This window comes from Pundamilia nyererei, unplaced genomic scaffold (genome assembly GCF_000239375.1).
Source record: "Pundamilia nyererei isolate P.nyererei 1_Seehausen unplaced genomic scaffold, PunNye1.0 scaffold00036, whole genome shotgun sequence".
NCBI classification, from domain to species: domain Eukaryota; kingdom Metazoa; phylum Chordata; class Actinopteri; order Cichliformes; family Cichlidae; genus Pundamilia; species Pundamilia nyererei.
Genome location: NW_005187437.1, coordinates 1633268 through 1655075, shown reverse-complemented (window position 1 = coordinate 1655075; position 21808 = coordinate 1633268). Strand labels below are relative to the sequence as shown.

At 40.6% G+C, this 21808-nt stretch overlaps 1 protein-coding gene across 1 annotated transcript in view; it reads right to left on the bottom strand.

Moving 5' to 3' along the window:
- Positions 1-21808, bottom strand: part of kdm4b (lysine (K)-specific demethylase 4B) — a 40933-nt gene that overhangs the window by 3844 nt on the left and 15281 nt on the right. The window contains exons 7-20 of the mRNA XM_005730284.1: positions 18233-18336; positions 16772-16909; positions 10614-10810; positions 10293-10540; positions 9879-10120; positions 9336-9456; positions 7685-7845; positions 7356-7554; positions 5689-5765; positions 5303-5358; positions 5017-5125; positions 1953-2141; positions 822-998; positions 237-356 (exon numbers count right to left, since the gene is read on the bottom strand). Coding sequence (XP_005730341.1) covers positions 237-356; positions 822-998; positions 1953-2141; positions 5017-5125; positions 5303-5358; positions 5689-5765; positions 7356-7554; positions 7685-7845; positions 9336-9456; positions 9879-10120; positions 10293-10540; positions 10614-10810; positions 16772-16909; positions 18233-18336 — 2138 coding nt within the window. The remainder of the gene's footprint in view (positions 1-236; positions 357-821; positions 999-1952; positions 2142-5016; positions 5126-5302; positions 5359-5688; positions 5766-7355; positions 7555-7684; positions 7846-9335; positions 9457-9878; positions 10121-10292; positions 10541-10613; positions 10811-16771; positions 16910-18232; positions 18337-21808) is intronic.

Here is a 21808-nt window from a genome sequence, read left to right as displayed (position 1 = left end):
TTTCATATCTTAGTGAGGGCATCTCATTGACATAATGCTTTCCCCAAGCCATGTACCCTAACCATAAAAAAATTTGCAGGTGTTTGAACAGCAGCATCTCAGAAATCCGACTTATTTTCTTGTGCACTCAGTTATTAAGAAACAACATCACAAGTTTATCTATGAATGATGCAAACTACAGCCACACATGCTCCAAACTCTAGCAGATGTGAGGGCTCGTGTTGTGCTTCTCTTACCTGGTAGAGTTTGTGGATATGTGGTTTGACAAAGGAAGCGTTGAGGATTTTGCCTTCGTGTGTGCCGACCACAACAAGCTCTCCCACTTTAGGAGGGCCACTGCGCAGGCAGTCATGACTCTGAAGAAGCGGGAAGGATGAGCGAAAGAAAAAAAAAAAAAAAAGTGCTCAAAACATCTTCGTGTTACATTTTACAAACAAGAATTTAGTTAATAAAGTCTGAGGCTAACATTTTCATCTGGTTGCTGTTATTAAATGTGGGTTGACTTTTTCATTTCTCTGCAATTCAAACAGCTTGTTCTGGTAGGTTACACACAATTGATTTTAAAGTTAAATTTGATCAAGTTTCTCAGCAGATTTCACGTTATTAAAAGTCATGTTTGTTCATAACTTACAGCACTGACTCATTAAAGGTTATGCGAGTTTACATTCAGTCATTACGTTTTCATTTGTTCAGATTCTCGAGTTACAAAAGCATGTAACAGTTGCTAGGATATTTCTTTCAGCTATTTAAAAAGGAGATTATTTTTAACCCGTGTCGATTGCACGCATGTAGGTGTCTGCCTAGACTCCGAGAGAACTCACCATTATGTTTTCCGGGTACAAGTTGTCACAGTATGAGCCGTCGTCGAAGTTGACCTCGTAGAACGTCTGTCTGGCCATGCCAATGACGGTGCAGTGGTAATACCAGGAGTCAGCGTTGCGACCTATCACCCTTTGCCCAAGGGTTGGCTCTTGTGGGCCTTTGGGTGTTGGTCGAGGCTTAAGAAAAGAAAGAAAAAGGGGGGGTTTAATTGGAAATATGTGGCTTCATTCAGCAGGAACACACTGCGTGTTCTGTCATTCTTCCAAAAAGTGAAACCTTTTGCTTAAAGTGTATTTATTGTAAAACCGAAGTGTTTGTTAAAAACACTCCGAGTCAAGTTCATACATAACTTTTTCATGAGAACATCTCTACAAACAGAAGCCTATTCGTCTGTCATTATGGAGCGCTTATAATTAGGGCGTCGTCTTTATGACTTTTTCTCCTCGTGTGTCACTTTAAACCACTTAGGGTCAGATTTATGAAACTGGGTATAATGATGTGCAACACCCAAACAGCGCTCACACCTGGGGTTAGTTTCACAATCATTACACTGTTTTCTAAACATTTTTCAATACCAAGCACAAAAAATAAGACATGCTATTTTTTTTAAGCATTAAATATCGATGCAATAAAGGGCAGCAAACGTCTCCATATATATTTTGCCCTTTGAACAAAGAATTTTCAGAAATAAAAATGCCAACAGTGCTTTAGAAATACAGACAGTGCATTTAAAACCCACTGTGCCACATGGTGCAACATGCTAGTCAGTGTGGCCCTTACACTCATTAACCCTCAAAAGCCAATAATATCATATTTGATACGTGTGCTTTGAACGTTTTTGAGACTTGTACACGTCATCAGTGTGATTTCTTTTTACCCCCCAAAACAAAAAAAATTCCACGACACATTTTTTAAGCAAAAAACAAAGCCTAACACTCGTTATATTCAGTTTATAGAAAAACACAAAAAGATATACTGTTTTTTTTTTCCTTTTTAAATCAAACAGCTATTCCTGAAGAATGATTAACAGAAAAATATTTCAATATATGACTTTTGACTGTAATTTTACAAAACCTTTTTTAAAATCTGCAGCTTTAATAACTGACCAATTTTCCTGGTTTTGCACTTACCTTTGGAGTGGCCTTTTTATGCTTATGGCAGGTGACAGACACCACGTAGGGCCAATCAGCAGGTGTCATGACTACTCCGGCGATTTGGGCACAGGTGACGTGGAAGGACGTTGCACAGTTCTCATACGTGCACTGGATGCAGGCGCCGCGGTTCTGACTAGCAACCTTTCCATGGCAGAACACACACTTCTGCAACGAAAGCAAATAAAAAGCTTCTGTTACGTCTCCATTCCCCTATAACTTCCTCCGCTTATTTATATATAAGCCTCCTTTGATGCTGACAAAGGAAAGAGTTGTCCAAAAGTTTGAACTGAAGTAAAGTAAACTAAATGTGAACTCTTAACATTTCACCCTCACAATTCCAACAAGGTTAAAACAATTAAAACAATTCATCTGCAACAACTACTCCAGTCCTCCAGAACAACCTGGCACGCCATGAAATTTCAGTAATTGTAGGACCTCTCATGAAATAAAGATGGTGGAGAAACCAGCAATGAAACCATGAACTCTCTTCTGTCTGATCTTTGATTCTGTTTGGTGTTCTTACTTCACTCATTAAGAGAATGGCTGTTTTCAGTCTTCCCGTTATCACGCTTTTGGGCTGAGTGTCTGTACAGTGGTGACAATTGTGTCTTAAGACTGAACTGTCACTCTGACACTCAGTTCATTTATGCCAATTCATTTTTTCCTCCCTCCATCCCTTTTGGCATCTTCCATAACTTGTTTAGCCTCATTGCTCTTCTCTCCTTCCAGATCTCTTAATTCTGGTCTGAAATTCCCAGCAGTCTGCAAACTCTTTGCCTTTTCTGTGACAATTTAATATAACACATGATCCCTGCAAACCCACAACCATTATTTTAATTAAAGTCTTACAACTCTCAGTGCTGACTGCTCTTATCCGTGCATCGTTCAAACAGCAGAGAAGAAATCCCTAGTTTAAAGGAAAAAATAAAAATCTTTTTTTCCTGTTTCTCCTCCTTTATGTGCTGTAATGTGGTGCTTGGCCAATCAATAAAAAAGTAAATTTAAAAAGTCAAACTTCAGTTTTTACTGGTACAAGGCAGCTACTTTGCCAGCTGGTGAGGTTTTCCCCAGGCAGGTAGGCACCAGAGCAGAGGACAGGATGAAACTCAGCAGCTCAAGAAACATTAGCTGCTTGATTTATTTATATGTAAAGTGCATTGCAGATTAATATTGAGAAGATTAATTTTAAAGAAAAACCATCTTTGAGCTGACTTTGGGATCGAATTATATGTACTCATTGTTAACTGTATTTATTTATTTCTGATGTGGTCATAGCAAAATTATCTTTGCACACAGTGTTTTAGAACAAATTGGTGCTTGCAAATTATAATTATACAACAAGGTGCTGGAAACAATCCTTGCAGATTTTGGTCCCTGCTGAAATGACAGCATCACACAGTTGCTGCAGATTTGTCAGCTGCACATCCATGATGTGAATCTGCTGTCACATTCAAAAAATGCTCACCTAGAGTGAGATCTGTGACTGTGGAGGACATTTGAGTACAGTGGTCACCGTCATGTTCAAGAAACCAGTTTGAGATGATCTCAGCTTTGCCACATAGTATTTTATTCTGCTGGAAGCAGCCATCAGAAGATGGGTACACTGTGGTGATAAAGGGGCAATACTCAGGCAGACTGTGGGGTTTAAACTGCTCAGCTGGGACTAAGGGGCCCACACGAACATTACAACACTACCACCAGCCTGATCCATTGATACAAGGGAGGACGGACCCATTCTTTCATCTTTGCACCAAATTCTGACCCTGCCATCTGAATGTTGGCAGCACAAATCAAGACTCACCAGATCAGGCAACATTTTTCAGATCTTCTGTCCAGTGACCTACTGCAAAGTGTAGTCTCTGTTTCCCATTCTTAGCCAACAGGAGTGGCGACCAATGCGACTGCTGCCATTCTTCCCCCAACCCCTTGCATCAATAAGGTATTGTAACAAAGAATTGCAAAGAATTTTTTCAGGCCATATTTTTGTAAACCTTTGTGATAGTTCTGCCATTGTTTTACTAAGTGTTTTATCCTATTGTAAAGTGTCCTTGGGTGACTTGAAAGGCGCTCATAAATAAAATTTATTATTATTATTATTGTGTGTGAAAAAAAATCCCAGCCTGGTTGCCGATGCCTGGTTTAAAGTTTTGCAGGTCATTAAAGACGCTTATACATTTTATTTAAGTGACTTGCAGCTCTAAGCTTGAAACGGTTTTCTCACAAGAGCAAAAATCGCAGTTCCTCTACACACAATATGTAAAAGATGCATCAGCTGAGGAATTGAACAGTGTTACCTGAGAAATTCCAAAATAACGAAGACAAAAGTAATGCGTTTTAAATCTCTCCATCACTGGAAACTCAGTGTTCAAAGATGGGAGGGAAAACACTGATTGCTGATCACAGTGCAATATAAACTGGTTCCTAGCATGCGTATTCACATTTGATCAGCGCAGTCATCCAAATCATTAGACCGCAGAGCTTCTCTGCTCACAGTCTTTTAAGAAGAGACTGAGGAAACGTGCTTAGACAGCACTCAGATGCAAATGTCACCCAGCTTGTCCTTTGATAGATTATTCAGAGAGACGGGGAGGGAAAGAGGTGACATTATTTGCAGATTTGTGATAATGCACCAGCAAGCACTGCTACTGCCTGTGAAGTAGGATTGGGTGAATGGAGAAGGGGAGCTACCCACGAGATCGATGCAGTTCGTTTGGCACAGCGAGAAATGACAGCTGATTATTCAGCTATGCCCCTCAGCACATCTGTTTTTACCCTATATCATCCCTGGCTTCCAAAAAAGAAGGAGGAGGAGGAAAAAAAATATCTATCCATTCAAACAAAAAAAAAGTCTGAAATTCACCTAAACAGTATAAGCAAAACAGCTACAGTGCACAATGTACACTAAAAAGCATAAACTTTCGCCAAAAAGAAACTAGGTAAAAATCTTGGATGTATTTCAAAGTAGCTCTCTGCCCGTTTCACTTTACATAACAACACAAAGAGACATGTAACTCTCTTATTTGTCACCGACTGATCTTACTAGATTCTTGCGGGTTTCTGGGACGGCGCTGACGTCCACTGGCCCCCTCTCAATGGCATCAATGAAACGAGCTTCAGCCACGGCGATAGCACAGATGACATGAACCCACCTGGTGAAGCAATGAAGAGTTTGGCGAGAACAAATTCAAAACAGGGAAATATAGATTCACTGTAAGATTTTTTTAATATGAAAATCTTTATTTTGCTCTGAGTATAAGCTTGATGAACCATTATTTGTTATTTTTGTAATTTGTGAATTTCCATCAGCTCAAACACGTGGCACTAACCGGTTGTCTGTGGTAGTCTTCAAAGCTCCCCCTCTCAAGTTACAAAGACAGCACTCCTTAAGAAAAGATAATACGAGAACAGAGAAAAAGAGGATTAAGTATAGAAACGGAGAACACATTGACACCGTTCCTCCCACACCTTAGCCAAATCAGTCTTTTCTAAACAAAGCTTGGTTTGGACTTGTGATTTGATGTCATGTTGCCTAGCAGCAATCATTAGAAGAAGAGATGTAGGGTCAACGTGTCCTAAGAGGCTCTAATTCAAGTCAGATCTAATAAACATTTTCAACTAAACCTGCAGTTCTGGAGAATAACTGCTATTCCTGAAGTGGTTTTATTTTATGTGGGGTTGGGATGGGATTGGCTCATTTGCAGCCACCACTCACCACTGTCCAGGCTCCCGCTGCACACCTAGAGCACATCCAGGAATCACCAACAGAGTCAGGCTTCACGCCATAACAACCTGTTAGAGAAGAGATGCTACTGACTGTGCTCATCCATTTCATCATTTCATGTCATTTCAATGCATCGATATTCAGTGATGACAGCGCATGGCAACATTACCGCCTTTTTTCTATTTCTTTAAACAGATTTTGTACACATTTCTGCAAATTACTTCTCACCAAACATGTTTTTAAGCATTCTGTTCACACTTTCAGCCCATCACCATCTCCAGCTTAAGCTTCTGAAGAAAAGGGCATGCAGGTTTATGTAACACCTGTACATGTGTGAATGATTCTTAGGCAGATGTCTACTCCAGCACAATGAGGAGCAAAGGTGTTTTGACAGGATTTCGTTCTGCTTCGTGCTCTCTTACGAACATCTGCGCCGTTTCCCCAGACTGAGTCAAACTCGTCCCTGGATAACTAATGAACTGGATAATAAGAACCGAGGAGAGGAGGGTCGATGTTGTGATGTGGCACAAAACATCCATTTATGCATACATTTCCAGGAAGGGCTGATTAGCGACACACTTGATGAGTCAATGCGTTCATCTGCATCGTTTACAGCAAAAAACTTTACTAAAAATGTTCAGTCTAGATAGACGTCCTTACATTTGGCAATAAAAAGAAGAGCCACGCACAGAGAGATTCCTGGTATGACTCAGTCTTACAGAATCTTAACAAGCTGTCTGTCTTTTCATGCTTCGCTTCGACAGAAGCAACATGCCGTTAAAAGTCAACTATATAGTGGAAAGGCAGGGTAAATATGAGCTGGGGAAGTGTATGGTGTGTTGGTTTTTAGAGACACCTTTGCATGACCTTTGTCAGCCTCTTAGCCAGTTTAACCAGAGCTGAGAAGAGTTACACTAGAAAGCTTCACTGAGTCTGGCAACAGGGAATTGAGCAGTCTATTGCACTGCTGTATTGAAGTCTCATCCTCTGTGCCTCTGCCCATTTTCCTGAAACTATTCTCAGGGGTCTCAGGTGTGAGAAAATGTTGTGAGCACTAGATAGACTGAAGTTTATGTGTAAAACTTGCTGGTCCGTGTTGGCATTAATTTATAAAACAGACATTCTCCGCATTATGAATTAAATGCTGATGAACTGGATCAAATTCAGCTCTTTGACAACACAGAGAGGAAAAAGAATTTGAAATCTACAAAGTATTGAGGGGGGAAAAGAAGTCTCCACACTTACAGATTCTTACTTTACAACGATTAACATCTATTATACAGTTTCAGATTTGTGTTTTACCCACTGATTGAATGTGCACGTGGAAAATCAAGTCAAAAGACCAAATTCTTGTGTCCATTAGATACCCGATGTCTCAGCGGGCATACAAATGCTAACTGGCTCTAATCAAAAGCCATATTAAAATTGTCTTTGCTGGAAAGCTTTCTGTTGCAACAACAGTGTTAAATTTCATTACTAGCACAGAGGCAGTGTGTTGCCATCAGATTTATTTTTATTGCTCATCTAATAAAACATCAACTAGTACAGATGTCCCCAGGTGTACTAGTAAGCTCTCTATCACACAGAGGGTACAACAAATGAGCTCGTGTCCCAATGTTAAACCAACACAGCCAAAATCTTTTCAGTTTTATACTTACTAGCATGAACCTGCATTTGGCAAGATGAACAGCAGATCAGGAGGCTGGTTCCATCCTCCCCAATGTGATAGTTGGTGGGTGGTGGCTCCGTGTTTCCTGCTCCGACGCTGAAGCACATCTCTGGGACCAGTGGACGAGTCAAGCTGCCATGACGGGGAAATGAAGCGCCCAGGGTTTCGTTATCAGTGGAGACATCTTTCTGTGGTTGGAAAGATCAGGAAAAAAGACAAGTTAAATGTTAGTTTGTTGCCCACTATTTATGTCTGTTCTAATGGGTCTGACCTGCCATTGTTATATGAACCACTCCTATGTGCCTGGCGTGTACCTACCTTTGTGTACGGACAGAAGAGTGAGCAGACAGCACAGTGTGGTTTGAGCGCAGCTACTGCAGCATTGAAGGCTTTCTCTGCCAGGAAGTTAGGTGAGTGATTCTGCCACAGGTGCTCCTGCTTCTTCATGTCGCTATCCATTGGCATGGGGGAGGCCATATCTGTGGGTAAAGAATTCAAATGCATGAGTGTGCTTGTTAGACGGAGCTGGGGAGGATAACACATACTGCAGTCGTGTTGAGAGATTTGTTACCGCTAATGATTTTTATTTTTCTCTAAAATGCACGTCAAGCATTTTGAGAGAAGCTCCAGAATGTTTTTCATAAGGGAGCTCTCGCCAAGAGACGGGAACAGCACATTCTGGTCCTGCACAATAACAACACCACTCCTGATATAATTGGCTGATGAACACAAACAGCACTGACATCAATAATATGCTGTCCAGAGTCAGGAATCAATTTTAAAGTGATGCCTTGAAGCTACTGATCCAAACACTTTGTCAGACCTGGACCGAAGGCAGGAAGATATTTTCACAAGCTTCCCATTTAAGTGTTTTTTTTCCTCCCCTTCCACCCTTCACCACAAGTCTTCTTTTTCTCCCCTTGTCACCCCACCCACCCTTTTAAAGAACATACCCTAAGTCGGGTCCCCTGCTGCCAACTCAAAGTGACTTTGAAAGCAGGTAATTGGAAGTCATGATCCCCTGATCAATAAGTGTCAGTCAGAAAATGAAAGGAAAAACACTGAAGAGAGAGTAGTCTTGATTTCATTATCTCCATGGGGAGCTTCAGACCTGCTTGTTTTTCTTCCCCCGAATCAATAAGAAAAACAAACAACAAAACAACAACAATAGTATCTTATTCGTTTTTATGTACAAGAGCTGGATGAACTTTTGGCTGTGCAGTCTATCCAGATTCATAATGCTTTTTATGTAGTGACTACTAGGAATTTATTAGATGGGTTCCAAAGACTAGCAACTTCAATTCAAACACTGAAAATGATCAGAATATTTCAGATTTCTCCTTCCCTGCTTCCCGTGTTATGGCCAAAAAGGTGTTTTTGTAGAACACTACACCATTATAGTGGCACCCTTCAAATTCTAATTAGTTCATCTCTGAGTCCAAGTAAACAAATCTGTCGCAAAGCTGAAGTGCTAACTACTTTGGGCTGCTCCCTTATTCACAGTGGGTCACCACAGCAGGTAGCTCTGCGTGTTCGATTTGGCAGATTTTTATGCCGGATGCCCTTCCTGACGCAGGGGATATGTGCCTCCTCCCGGGATCAAACTGTGGAGCTTTCACTAGAATGTGTAAACCACGACGCCGTAGAGACAACACCTGTGCCAAATCTGAAGTAACTACAACAAATCTGTTTCCTGAAAATCCAGTTTTTGTTCTTTTCTTCTGTGGCTCCCTCTGGTCTTTACATCAAACATATTATTGTATTATTTGCTGTTTTTCCCTCCACAATTCATTCATGTCTACATGAAAACAGCAAGTACAGCACAGCACAGGTTTCAACTGACATCCAGGAAGATAAAATTGTAGATCTACTAGCAGCTTGCGAGAGAAGTTTCTGAACAAGTGTTTGAGACTTTAATAGCAGAATATTTACAATAAATAACTGAAGTGAAGGACGGATATCCACATACCTTTGTCGCTAGCTGGATCTTGTTTGACAATGGACAGAGGGGAGCGCGTGGGTGGCTTGCTGAGGGGGTGGCGGCGACTCTTTTTTATTTCTGTAGGTATTTTCCTCTTGGGATAGGTTGCCTAAAATAAATTAATTTTAAAAAGTGTGTGTCTTATTTTTGTTCAATGTGTTTAACCTTAAAATGTTTATCTCCAAATGAAAAGTAATTGGAACATGTTCAAACTTGATATTAATTTAATAAACTGCTGTTTTTCAGAATGGATAAAAAGTAAATGGAAAAACAAGTAATGACTACAGCTGCAAAAACATTTTTTCCTACATTTGTGGATTATTACAGCAAATATTTGTGGATTTTTTTTTTTTTAGATTTAATTAGCTTGTGTTTTATTAGCCAATTCAGAGTCTACTCTATTGAGATGTAAGCTCACAGCAAATAAAGTATTAAACTGCCACCAAGTGGGGATTACAAACGCTTAAAGAGCTAACCTGTCTGACAGAGTAAAGGACAAATCTATTGACTTTCAGTCAAGATCGGACTCACCTGGGTGGCACTCACATCCATCTTGTTGTCTGCTAAGATTTCGCTGTGTCTCGGGGACAAAGTGTCTAGATGACGAGCCGTGTCCCTCTTTGAATTCTTGTCGTCAGATGTAGCAAACTGCTTAAACGCTTCCTCGAATCCAGTGATGGCATTTTGGCCACTGGAGATCTTCTTCGGCTTTCTCTGCTTCTTTTTCTCAATGTCGTCTGTCAAGTTCTGTGGTTTGGTTTCTTGTTCTTGTCCTGGAAAATAACAGATGAGGAGATAAAGTCAGAAGTGCTACTGGCTCATTAAAAATGTCTGTATGAGGCAATGAGGTTAAAACTACCGTGTGGACTCAGTAATGACTTTTTAAAGTGGAAGATTCTATCACTGAGGATAGAACTGAAAGAAATGCTTTCATATCTGCCTCACCCTCTGCAGCTGCAGTCTCTACTACTTTAGCGGCGGCCTCAGCAGCCTGCTGCTCCTCGCGCTCCAGGGCTTCCAAAGTTATCATGGCCTCTCGGGCAAGACGTGCTTCCTTCTCCTTCCTACGTTGAGCCTCACGCTCCTCAACCTGACGCTGATACTCGACAGCATTCAGCTCAATGCCTTCCTCTGCCAGGACTTTCACCTCCTCGAGCTTCAGACGACGGAATTGCTTCATCTTCTGCATGGCCCTGTCATAGTTAGACAGCTAAGTAAAACCCTCATATTTACTTTTGAACACATGAAGAATTTCATAATACAAACCTTCGCAGGAGGTTTGCCCGTTGGGCGACGCGATGCTCCCTCCAGCTCTCCAGCTCAGGGCTGGTGAGCTCTGTGGGCTTCAGGTGGTCCAGCACTGTTGTGTCTTTACCCTGCTTCCACAGGTCATAGCGCACGGGTTGCAGGCAGCGCACAAACACATCCATGGAGATCTTCACCATGTCCTTCCGGCAGGAACACTGGAGAGAAAAGACAAGGCTCTACATTAGAGTAGGGAATACCTTTTGTAAAGATGGGACTTCTGTGTGATAAAAGGGGGGGGGGGGGGGGTGAAATTCTAGATAAGCATCTCTATTAAGGTCTTTCAGAACCCACTACCCCACAGCCGTAGGACTACAGATTATATTACACATCCGATTTCTGAAAGAGTAAGTGAGGAGTGATCAAAAGCAGAGGTAACCATTCAGAGTAAACAAATCAAACTTTACAAAGGGGATTAGTCTATCTAGATAATAAAAATCTCTTACTTCCATCTCTGTAAATTACTAAAACCAGAGACAGTCTAAGAGAGAGAGAAGTCACCCAAACAATGCTGAATTGAATCTAATCTGTAAGAGCAAAGATGGTTGTAAAGTTTTAGCTTCTGGAGGAAAAAAAGTTTGTTAAAACCTTTTTTTGGGGAGAAGTCGGCAAACCTTTTAAGTACATTATATCCAATTTGACTGTTGACTCAAAAGGCATGCAGATTTTATGTCACAGTGACCACAAACAAAGTTAATTTACACACACGAGCATCAAAAACGGCCATCAGGATTACCAATACAGCTACAAAATGACCTAACTTGCTTTTAATGGTCACAGGTACACAGGCCTAGAGATCTGCAGGTGGCGATCTCCCGGCAACCTTTATTTTCTATGGAAAAATGTATAGACCCCAACCTGTTAGCAAGTGGTTGTGTAGAGGATCGGTCACAAAGATGGTGCTGTACCAAAAAAAACTTTGGTTAATATAATATATTTCCATGAAAGATGCCAATTTGTCTGCAAACAATGGCATTTCCTCACTTTTCACAACTTTGTTTTCAGACATATCTCCCATGCAATCTAGTAAGCGCAATGATAGCAATCAAAGTAGTTGTCAGGAGGTTTTCAGTACAGGACAATGCCTTATGGACTACGAGCAACCTCCAGCAGCCACTCACCAGTTACAGGATCCACACTTTTCCCTGTCGACCAGTGGTTGCCAGACAGTTGCCGGCAGGTCTCTAGGCCTGTGTGACAAAGGCCACACCTGACAAACAGGCTTTAAATATACAGTAAACAACCAGCTGTTCCACTATGGTGTTGTACATAAACCACTGACCTGAGATACCTTAAAACGTGATAATGACTAAAATACGGCACGAGACAGAACCATTGAGTCATCAGAACTATTGAATCATTGAGCTTACTAGAGAGGAGAACTGTTGCATTAAAAAACTGCAGTGGTGCAGGAGTGAAAAATGGCATGGACATCAAAATGAAGTTTTGAAATACAGGAAACAAATGGAGGGTGGTGTAATGAAAGGGAAAAAAAAGAAGAGGAAGGAGACATACGAAGATATTTTTTTGTGCCTCGCTTGCTGTGTTTCTTTCAAATCCTTTTATTTCCTGATCTGTATTGACAGCCTTGTGCTCAATTACTAGAAACACAACAGCCCACACCTCCACAGCAAAACAATTTCCAGCCTACATCTCATCTAGACACCACTTGACAGACAGAGACATTAAAATACTGTGTTTTTGATGGAATGGGGAATGGGAGGGCAAAAAAAAAAGAGCAAAGCAAGTGCAAGCATGGGAACACCTGATTTTTACCACAATGAAACTTTTACTGGGAACAGGACGTGACTAACAAAAAACCCCATCAAAAAACAGCCACCGAGATAAATATTGCTCTTACCCTGATTGTACCTAGCAAAATGTGCATTCTTCACTGCTAAAGAGTCAGCGCCTTGTTTTATTTTTAGGAAGGTGTTAAGAGGTTATGGACATCGTTGCCATCCTCAAGGGCCAGGATGAGTTACACTTTATTATCATCTAAAAACTTAATTAGATGAAACTCAATTGGAGATGCACAAGATCTCAGAAAACAAAAACCCACTCTGAGGCAGGGAGTCAATGAGCCCTGAAGTATACTTGGGCTCCTAATGAAGCTTAATTATAGGAGCCACAGAAAACCTGAAGCCCGGGGACTCATTGTGGATGCACAGCACTTGCTTCAGTCTTCCTTTATTTTTCAAAGTTCTTCAGTGTAGGGATACTTCTCAGTATATCCAATAGTATAAAACAAAATGAGATTGCATGAAAATGTAAGCATCCAGTTATTTTGTTCATTCTTCTGATGAAACAAAACTAACCTTCAAGATGCAAATAGGAATGGAGAATAATTTCAAAGGTATTTAAAAACATTTTCAATGCAAAATTCTGAATGTGCTGTACAACAGGGCTGCAGATCACCCACCTGCTGAGAAAACAGAGTACGGCAACACAAAGCTAAACCACTACTTTGGTGTTTTTTTGTGTTTTCTTTTGTTTGTTTGCTTCAGTTAGCAAGAAATAAAAATGCTGAACACATTTAAAGACTAAACTGCTCCAATTTTTCTCCCACTCCCACAGTTTTCCCCTCCTTTCCTTCTTTATCTCCTCACATACATCCCCAGATGAGATCAGCTGCTTAACATGCTGAACAAAACGAGAAGATTTAAAACAAAACAGTACAAACGTTCATTAGGAACTGTGGTAAAACAACTGTAAAGTGGCACGCGCCAGGTTTATGATTACATTGCAAGTTGTTGTATTTCTCAGCGATATTTAATGGTCTTCACTAATCTGTGTGGCCGTAAGTCAGGGGTTTATTATCCTCCAGAGTAAAAACTGTCCTTAAAGTCAGAAAAAATAAACAAAAAAAAAAAATCATTTGTATGTCCTCCTGCGTGTAGTTGCTTCTACATTGTACTAACTGCCATTGCAGCAAATATACATTCAGCATGAGTGTCGAAGCTCGGGCTGCTGTGCATTTTTTAGCTATATATAAAGTAGCAAAAATATAAAGTCAAATATGACTATAGAGTTTTAGAAATGGATGATCTTTCTATGGTTAAATTAATCAAATTTCCTCAACATCTGGGCAGAAAGAAATCTCAGCAGCAGGAAGGTTCATTAAGCTGTTCAGAGTGAAAAAAATTAAACTAATTTTAAATTACTTTACCACAGCAATGCAAAATGGCAAAGAGATTTCTGTTGTTTCTCATGAGCAGCATTAGGGTAATTGTAGTTATAGCATCTTAATTCACCTTGCCCACACTGACACAGCTTCCTAATGTTATAATGAAAATCTCAGTAACATGTCTGTGTTTTACATATGAGCTAAATTTACTGCTGATTTTGGAAACTCTGTGGACAAATTCTGATTGTTTTTGTTAATGACTGATTTTGTTGCTCAGTGTCAAGAATCTAGTCTGCATCTTAATGAACACTTCTTTTCTTCTTTTGTTTCAGGCAGTGTTTGCTACATTAACACTGACACAGTCCTTTCTTTAATAAATGTAGCACAAAAAATGCTAAATGTTGAACTATATCATGGACAAAGTTGATGAATACGACTAATAAAAACATATTCTCTGGTCTCATAGAAAAAAAAACAACAAAAAAAACAGACAAGCCTGCAAACAAATACAGAAAAGATGAAGCGAGTCATCTGTAGTTGAATCTTTAGATGAAAAAGTGATGTGATTTAGCCCGGGACCTGGGAGGATGATTTTTGTTCATTTCCTAGACAGGGGGGATAAAAAAAATAAAAATAAAAATAAAAATCACCCTGGAAGCCTGGAGGAACATTAGCAAAGTGTGACTGAGCACCAAACGAGCAGAGAGAGGCTTTCACCAAGAATACAACAACCCCAGAAGACAAACTTTTAACATTCAGAAAAATAATGCTGCAGCAAATGTAAGTATAACAATATGAAGAATCTTTTTCACCGACTTCAATTCGTCAGTGGAGTCTACATTTTGCCGTCTTCCCTTAAATGTGCAAAAGAAGGGAAAAAAAGAAAAATCCTACTGTAGCTAGTCATGCAACACCTTTCTTTTTGATTTCTGCTGTTATTATTCTTGTCATTTCAAAGAAAGCTAGCCATTTCCACACTCAGATCTATGGTTCAAATGAAATTGTTTGAGTTTCAATGCTTTTCTGATATGCTCTGAATGAGGTACTAAATCCATTAAATGCAAAAAAAAAAAATGAAAGAAAATTAAATGGCCAACACCTAACGCACAGCCAGAGGTGGAGAAGAAGGTTAATTAGAACTGTCACGTCTTAAACAATAGAAGTACAACCCCACACAGAACATGCAAGGAATGCTGACAATAGACCTGCTCTGACCGCAGATGTGTTCACTTAGGAAGCCAAACAGATGGGTCAGCAGTTAAGGAGCTTGTCTTTAAAAAGGACTGAGACATGAAGCACGCCCAAATTCTCTCTCAGTCTCTGTCGTGTGCCACCAGCCCGAAAACAGTGACAGATTCGATACCGAGCCCCATCGTTCACTGTCCTGTTTGATGCTGACAGACTAGGGCTCAGCAGGGGGAAGGCGGGGAGGGGAGGGGAGATGAGTTAATGGATGACTGCTTAAGCCAAAGACAGAGGAAGATGGCGGAGTTAAGAGAAAGATTAAGAGAAAATGAGACTTTATTATTGCTCAGGAAGAAGGTGGGATAGTTAAGCCATCTAAAACTACTATCTATATCAAGATACAGAATATAGAGAATATAAGAACTGAATTTTTTTAGGATATTTGGGGAATAAAAGGAAAAGAAATTCGAATAATTATGGCCCTGTGGATGTACGCCTCTATATACAGAGGGACAACCCAAATATAGAAAAACCTTTCAACTTTTTCAGGCATTTAGGATCCACTTATTAACAAGGCTCAGCGCAAGATCTGTGCAGTGAGCAAAAAGGCAAAGAAACGCCTTCAGCAGGTCCTGGTCTCTGGTTCATTTTAGCCAAAGACTCATCTGCTTGGTCCAAATGATTCACTATGAGGCGTCTGCTACCGAGCTGTAAATTACACAGCACAATCTTTATAACCATAACACCCAAAGATTACATACGCCTGAGTGAGAGAGAAATCTGGCTAGAAAGAAAGAGCCCTGCTCGTTGGTCGAGCTGTTGTATTTTTCCACATTCCTCCAGCTCCACGTGCTGAGCTGTGCTGTCGATTTGTCGACTCGGATTAGTCGTGCAGAATGGAAAACTCTTCTTTAACAAACTGAGACAAGCGCAGTGGAGATACTCCCTTGAGCACTGGTGAAGGGAAGACTGCTGGAGCCTCGACTACTGGTTCTTAAATTACAAGTGGCCACATGGGTACAGTAGGAAGGCCGAAAATGAGAAAGAGCGAGAAGGGAGGGTGATGTGCTTTTGCAAACTGGCACCTCATAAATCTGACATGCAGCCAAGTAGAGAGAAACCAGGGAAAAGGGGCATGCACACACACAAAGACAGAGACAGAGGACTGAACATGAAATGGAATGTATAGAGAAGAGAAAAGAGGGGAGTTTCTTCCAGAGGACATTGTCGTTGGGCTCCCTTCCACAACCAACCCATGCCCTGTCAATTTCATGCTCAACAGCCCACGGGCAAAGAGGCAGTTTGCGTCAGTGCAAGGATGCAAGGGTACAGTTAGTGTCGGTAACAGATGGTGTGCAGCAGAGAACCAGACGCTGCTTTTATATTTCGATATGATCTATTACTTCATCCCTTCAAAGAAGCAAACACCCAGAGCAGGAAGGCTGCAAAGCTGCCTCTGAATCACACATCCGATCAAAACTATTCAAGTGGAGTGTCTACACTGGCCTTCAGACCTCGTCTCAAACAAGTGCTGACAAAATTTAGATAAAAACCTATTTTCTAAATGGATAGACGTGTTATATAGATGGAGTGCCCAGTTTGCAAAGTTAACATGATCATTAATGAGCATCACTGCTTTTCTTTTAGCCAGATCAGTGTTTTGTTTTGGATGTTTTTGTGAGATCATTTCAAACGTTTTCAAAATCCCGTAAATCATTTTTTCCCATCACTGCTGACACGTTAACACAGCAGACTGAAATTTCTCTGTTACGGTGACTTAACCTCTCTGCAATCAGTCTCATCTTACCAGTGTAGCCATCTTGCCGTAGTCCACCCAGCGCAGCGTGGCAAAGTTTGTGGACTCTGCACAGTTGAAGCCATGGTTGAAGCCGGCGTGGTAGCCATAAGGAAAGGTGATCATGAACTCCCCTTCATTCTGAGTTATCTGTTCACACAGACAAGAAAACAAATTTTTTTAAATGTCTGAAGGCTGAATTTATCAGTTGTCTCTGTGCATAAGGAAGGCATTAATCTATTTACCAGTTATTTCTTACAGCTATATTTTATTGTTACCACCAGTTCCACAAAGGCTACCGCTGACTTAAGGTTTGAGGGATAAACATTGAGTTTGAATCCTTAGAAACATCTTGTCCCTGTTTTTCTGACTTAATTCGACTAAACATGGCTGCTGCTCCGAGTACTGAATTCCTTCCCATGAGCTCAGTGTTATCCTGCAAATGTGCTCTACTTGTCCTCACATTTTAACCACTTGTGTGTGTGTGTGTGTGTGTGTGTGTTGCCCTAAAACCCAAGCCCTATATATCTGACTGCGGATCTCAACTTCTTTACAAAGCATGGATCTTGGCAATCAAGAGACACATCAAGCCAGATAAGGTGACAGGAGAAACGGAAGTAGGGGGCTGAAAGTGGGAGATAAACTTCTTCAACTAAAGGCAGTGGTTCAGATATCAAAAGTCCCTTTTTTCTACTGCAAGAACACAAGTTTTATTTTTACACTCAAATCAGGAAAGACACTGTAGGTGTGTAACAAGTCAAACGTTCACTGTGATAATGATGTCCTAAGGGGTGAGAAATGAGATAAATGGGGGTAGAGGGGAACCCTTATGCTGACTCTGGAGAACATCAGATGCCTGCTCCATGTCAGCGTTTTTTCCCCCTTCCTCAATCTGCCATAATTTGAAGACTGAACTGCTGAACAGAACAATAACCGATAGGTGAAATGATCCCCAACAATTTGCTACGACAGACACAATATCTTGACTCAAACTAATTTTTCAGAGCCAGTATAAGTTAATAATAAAAGTCCACTTCTTCTCCAGCTGACGCAAGACACACTTGGAGAACTGGGGGAATAAATGCACCACTTCCCATCTTCTGATACTAAATATTTCAAATCTCCTCATTGTTTTAATGTCAATATCTGCATCACAATTTCCACTCTGATCATTATGAGGCTGAAGATGCGTGTGTGCTTAAGCATTGGGGTACAGCTTTATTCCATTTTATAATGGTTGCCTACTTTAGATAGCCGTTAGAGTCAGGGCAAACAGCTTTCTTCTATATGGTGTTAAAGGGTGAAACAGTGTCAGCCAGTTTAAGGTAAGTGGGTGGGAGGGACTCTATTGCTACTTCAGCCAGCACTGGTAAAGAAGCTTGTATGACAGTTAACACAGAAATTGTTAACATTACTTTATTACCTCATGGATACCTTATACTGTGTGTGTGTAGGGAAACAGTGGCTACTCACCCTGTCAAAGGGAATGCCATACTTCTTCAGGATGGATGGTGATATCAGTGTCATTTTGTGGCGAAGGAAGGCATCGCAGCCTTGGGAGCTGCCGGGAAAGAAGCCTGCAGAGGGTGAGAGTGAGCATAGGGCATTTTACTGACAACCACAACATCATCTTACTACAACAATCATAGGGTGTGTGTGTGTGTGTGTGTGTGTGTTCATGTTATCATCAACCTCTGAAAGCAATGTTATGTTATCTTTTTGTGTTTCTTTCATGAGCCACATTCAGCAAAATCTGTATCCATGACAGAGTTTTGTTCAATCACCACAAAAGACAGATTAAAGACTTTGAGAAAGTGCTGCAGGCCTCTCAAAAACAGCCCACGTTTTGTTTTGTTTTTTTACTCTTGCTAGTTTATGTTTATGTAAACGATTAATCTGTATATTGTAGCAACAGGAGAATAACTGGATTTAAACTCAGAGTTAGTGAGAGAAGAAGATTAATAAGCAAAGCCGAAACCCATATACCAATATTTGGTGATTGGCAACTTTTTTCTTTCATACATAGGAAACAATAAATGCTCAGAAAAAAAAACAAAAAACTGATTATGTGTAGTTTCATTCATTTAGACTCAACTCTGCTTAGATCAGCTGGTTGTTTTGTTTATCGTCAGGTATCTGGTGTGGTGGATGAGCCAAAACATCAGCCTACTGAAGTACACCAACACTAACGACAATATGTCAACCGCACTCATAAGCCATCAGGTACATGTTAAAAATGGATTTTGTTCTCACCAGAAACTTCTTTTAAATCCACTTAATAAGCCTGAATCATCGAGTCACAGATTTTACGAACGGAAGCAATTATGCGGTCACTATGAGAGAAACTGTCTAGCAATGAAGTGTTGAGCATGAACAGTAATTTCAAGGACATCGGTTAAGAGCTGACACCAATGCAGCACTTGTTCCTGAAAGCCATTAATTATCATAATCATTTCCTGGGCCAACAATCCCCAGATGTCATCATGATGCCCCTGTGGTCCCCTGCCTGTCAGCTGGCACAAGTGAACTTCTTTGAGAAGAAGAAAACTTAAAATGACACGGCAACTGAATACATCAACTACTGTATGGAAATGGTGACAAAATTTACAGATGAAGCTACTGTACACTGATAGCATCATTGCTTACTCTGATTTTTAGGAGGAAAAAAAACCTAATTATTTCTCTTATTCTGTTCTCAATCACTACAGCACCCTAATAGCATGCCTAAAATTAGGTTATGCTGTGAAGCATGCGGGTGTCCGAGACATGAATGGAATCACTCTCCGATCGTGATGCAATATTTTCATCACACTCTGTCTGAATTAGAAACTAACAGTATGTTGCAGTAGTATTACGACCACAATCTAGCATAAACCATTACCAAGAAGCTTGTCAGCCTTTACTGGAATTTAGATTGAATATATTAATTTGCACAAACTGCTTTGTGTAAAGTACAAAAAACAGATTACAGAGTAATTAAAGGAGAAAATCAACACATTTGAATGTACTGCATTAGCCTGATTACTATACAACAGTGATCGGAGAATAGATTTCTATGATCCCTTCATATGTGTAATATAATCCCATAAGTGTATTTCGACACTGACAAATAAACAGCCATCTCCAGTTGAAATGCAACCATTTATCTTGTTATTGTTAATCCCACAACCTGGAAAAGGAAATCCGGTTTCCCCTTGACATGGGCAGAAATTAATTCACTGCCCAAAGTGTGGAATAATCACATTACCACAGTGCATGAAAATTCACTGATTGTGGGCCTCCAGGTTGGATTTCTGGGGAGATCTGATGGATGTCACTGTGTGTAAAGGGATGCAACAGCATAAAAGTGAAGCTGGGTGCTGTCTCTCTGTAAAATTGTGATCCAGTTCAGTGCAACCAATGCAAACAGAAACAAGGAAAACCTGTGGGGTTATTTAAAACATGTTATTAATTTGCAGAAGCAGCAGCACTAACAACAGTGACAGTCAGAGGCTACTGATTATTTAAACCATGGTCTCATCTGTTTACTGCAGTGTAATTAATCCGAAAACAATACAATGAGCTGTGCATTAATTACCGATGTTTCCGTCACTAATAAAAGTTACTGCAAGTCAGTGTACTTTATGAGAGGATTCAAACTGCACTAAAGGAAATGTGAAACTGCATTTGCTATTGTATCAATGTGGACTTTTCCAGCTGGAGTAATTTACCAATCATACCCATCTTGTATTATAAAACAAACTCAATTCCTTAAAAACGCCGCCCGCTTTGAGAGCCCAAAATGTCATAGGTATATTATGATCTCAAAGCCCCGACTCACTCTCTAAAACAAAGGCTCACTTCTGCTCTTGGAGACAGAAAGACAGACTCTGCATAATCAAAAGAATGAATTTCTCCTCCATCGCTCACTCTCCACCCCCTTTACTGCATGTACCCACCAGTGCCTCAAAGGGGGGTCCATCCATGCCTCCACCCAGTTAAACTTTAATGTGACTGACAGTATAATCAGCACCCATTTCATCCTTCATTTTCACTGCATTGTTTCAGCCTCTGTTCCACCCTACAAAGCAAAAGAGGGAGAGGGGGACTCTCTACTCTCCCAGTGCCTGCCTGCCCGTTGGAGCTGATAAAGGTGAATAATGTGCCGACAGAGCCTGCGTATTAATCCCCATTAAAATGCAGCTGGCTTTCTGAGCTCTCCATGGGGTAATATTAACTTAAAGGCTTCATTCTGTCCTTTAGAGTTTGAAAATTAAGTTCCTGCTTCGAACCCTACACCCTCCCCTCCTCTTCACCTTAACCGAAAAGTCTCCCGCCGTGGCAGAAATGAGGAGTGATGGGAGTGACGTCTGTTACCCTGTCAAATGTCTGGAGAGGAGGTTTTAAGTAACCATTGTCCCAGTCCCATTTAGCATCCCTGCAACACTCATAACTGTCTTTTTAGGACCCCATAAACAGTTGGCTGCCTGGAGGATGGCTTTGATAGGTCAGTGAGAGCCTGTTAAATAACGGTGGCAGTGGCGTCCTCCTACTGCCAGCTGGTTAGATAAGAAGAGAGGAAGACAGGAAAGAGCATCAACATATACAATGTAATTAGAAAGCATGTTGCTTGAGATCAGAGATGTCGAGGTTATTTAAATAAAACATTAATCAATTCTGCATACATTGAAATGCATAATTCCCAAGTATTGTCCTAAAACTGCCAAACCAGGCAGATAAAAGTAAGACAAAATGCCCATTTTGCAGTATAATGCTATATTTATTTATAGCGTTTTTATTATCAGCAAAGACTTCAACATGCTCTGTGAGTAAAGCCGTCAATACAATGGGCCCATCTCACAGCAGACTTTTTGACTGGTGTTTTAGAAAAGGCACAGATGGAAGTAATAACAGTAATTAGGACTCCATTCTATTTAGGTGGGCCAGTAAGTCAATGTGAACACCAGGGCTGTGAAACTGAAACAACTGAATAAAATGATGCCAAAGCTGCAGTTGTGTTTAGTATTGGTAGGGTTTGCAGGGTTTCCCCCTTTATTTAGTTTTTAATAC